Below are 2,712 nucleotides of genomic sequence, written 5' to 3' on the forward strand. Positions count from 1 at the left end.
TATCTCATTTTGTTCCTATTACATGTGGCATTGCGATAAAGCTATAAATCTGAAAAAATTTTCCGTTTAAAATTTTTCATGATTTTTTTAAAACAAAAAAATTTTCTATTTTCACTCTAAAAAATATATTTTTTGCTTCAGTTTGTTATTATAATTCCGAAACTACTCCAAAAATTTATACATAGCATGGGAAAAATGTTTTCAAAATTCAATGAATCGAAAGAAGAATATTAACTACTCAATTTTACGTATATCAAACAAAAAACAAAAATTTTGTGAAAATGAGCTAATTCACTTAATTGTGAACAAATTCGAAAAGAATCCATCGATGTTTACGATCGATATCTCATTTTATTTCTATTACATGTAGATTTGCGATAAAGTAATAAATCTGAACAATTTATGACGCTTTCGATTTTTCATGATTTTTTTAAAACCAAAAAATTTGTCATTTTCACGTAAAAAATATATTTTTTGCTTCAATTTGTTGTTGTAACTCCGAAACTACTGAAGCGATTAAAATTTAATATATAAATGAAAATGTGTACATAGTATGGGACAAGTGTTTTCAAAATTCAATCAATCGAAAGATGAACATTAACTACTCAATTTTATGTATATCAAACAAAAAACTAAAATTTTTTTAAAATGAGCAAATTAACTTAATTGTGAATAAATTCGAGAACGGACCATCAATTTTTATGATATATATCTCATTTTATTCCTATTACATGTAGCTTTGCGATAAAGTAATAAATCTGAACAATTTATGCCGCTTTCGATTTTTATGATTTTTTTAAAACCAAAAAATTTGTATTTTCACGTAAAAAATATATTTTTTGCTTCAATTTGTTGTTGTAACTCCGAAACTACTGAAGCGATTAAAATGCAATATATAAACGGCTTAAATATTATGTAAATCTAAATAGGTTAGGTAGGGTGTACATTGTGTGTACTTCCACTCGGAGACCTTGAGGTCCATTGTGATTCCCTTCAATAGAGATAGACAAAGATGATAGCCTTAGAGTAAGAAAAAAGTCCAAAATTCCGTCTGTTAAAAAGAAGAAGAAAGAAAGGAAAGATAAGTCTTTTTACGGATTTGGACTTGCCGTAGAACGTCCCTTAAATAGCCACCCTATTCCCTTAATGAAACCCAGTATGTTGCTTAGTTTGCAGCCAGCAACACTACCAAGTTCGTCCAGAAATCTATTTCCTAGCCATCTAAGTCTGTGACCCTGTAGCATAGGGCAGTTGCACATAATATGCTCTACTGTCTCTAGCTCCTCTGCATCCCCACATACTCTACAGAAGTCCTGTGTGCCATTAACCCATTTACCCTTAAAGGCTCCAATTGAGCAATGACCGGTTATCACTCCTACTAGAATCCTGAGATTATACCTATCCAACTCTATCAGTGTTCCAGTCGCGTTCGCATTCAGTCTTGGCCATAAGGCCCTGGACACTTTGCAATCTGTTCTACTGCACCAGGATTGATTCGTATAGTCCCGGAATCTTTCGTAGATTACCCTGTAGTAGTGACAAATGGGAGGTCTAACAGGCCGTTCCCTAGTGTCATGATCCAGATCAGAACCATGTCTAGCAAGTTCATCTGCTACCTCATTACCCTGTATATCACAGTGCCCTGGTACCCAACACAATCTCACTGAGTAGTGTACCAATAGCTCCTCCAGAGCTCTCCTACAGTCCTCTACTAGGTTGGAGTGTACTAAATGACATTCCAAGGCCTTCAGTGCCGCCTGACTGTCTACGTATATCGTCACTACAGCCCCCCTATTGATGTGTGTCCCTATCAACTCTGTGGCTTTCCAGATCGCGAAGATCTCTGCCTGGAAGACGCTACACTCGTTAGAGAGTCTATATGAGCGCTTGATGTCTTGGTCGACCAAATAAACCCCGGTCGCTGTACCAGAATCCATTTTGGAACCGTCAGTGAAAACTGCGCACCCATCAAACAGTTGATCGGATCCAACCCACTTATCCCTAGTGGGGAATTCTATTGGGGGTGAAGCACCGAAGCTAAAGGTCGCGACCTTATAGTCAGAGATTCCAGATGGAATAATGCCCTGACCAATAAGACCTGCTTCATACAGTATCATAGTGTGTCCTATCCGCAAGGGTTTCACCAAGAAAGACTCTGATAGTCTGAGTAAGTTCCTTGCTGCCACACTCTCAACATATTTCTCAATGTGTAGTAGGTTCAGGATTATATCCAACGCCGCCTGCGGGGTGCTGCCTAAGGCACCTGTGATGCCCAGACATGCACACCTTTGAGCCTTGTTGAGTATAGCCCTGTAGCTACGTTTCCTCATTGCCTCCCACCACACTGTGCAACCATAAGTAATAATAGGTCTAACAATAGAAGTGTAGATCCAATTAACCATACTAGGTCGCAAGCCCCAGTTCTTGCCAATTGAGTTCCTACATGTATAGTAGGCATTGAGGCCCCTTTTTAATCTTTCCTGCGTATTTATTTTCCATGAAAGTTTATTGTCAAGGAAGGTTCCTAAATACTTGGCTCCCCCTGATAAACTCAGCTCAACGCCGTCTAGTTTCGGCAATTTGAAGTTCTCCACCTTATACTTCCTAGTAAACAACACCAATTCTGTATTTGATGGGTTTACACCCAGCCCGTTAGTCTTTTCCCAGGACGAGAGATCGCCAAGCGACTCCTGCATGATGTCACTGACAGTT

At 38.2% G+C, this 2,712-nt stretch overlaps 1 protein-coding gene across 1 annotated transcript; it reads right to left on the bottom strand.

Moving 5' to 3' along the window:
- Positions 1 to 1,091: 1,091 nt before the first annotated feature.
- Positions 1,092 to 2,330, bottom strand: LOC135955453 (uncharacterized). Its single transcript, XM_065505804.1, has one exon. It carries the CDS (start codon positions 2,328 to 2,330, stop codon positions 1,092 to 1,094), a length of 1,239 nt encoding a protein of 412 aa, XP_065361876.1.
- Between the last annotated feature and the right edge of the window lie 382 nt (positions 2,331 to 2,712).

Source organism: Calliphora vicina, chromosome 3 (assembly GCF_958450345.1).
Source record: "Calliphora vicina chromosome 3, idCalVici1.1, whole genome shotgun sequence".
NCBI classification, from domain to species: Eukaryota; Metazoa; Arthropoda; class Insecta; order Diptera; family Calliphoridae; genus Calliphora; species Calliphora vicina.

Bases quoted from the DNA above. Each gene is read 5' to 3' on its own strand.
- LOC135955453 (XM_065505804.1), bottom strand. From the start codon at position 2,330: ATGAGGAAACGTAGCTACAGGGCTATACTCAACAAGGCTCAAAGGTGT.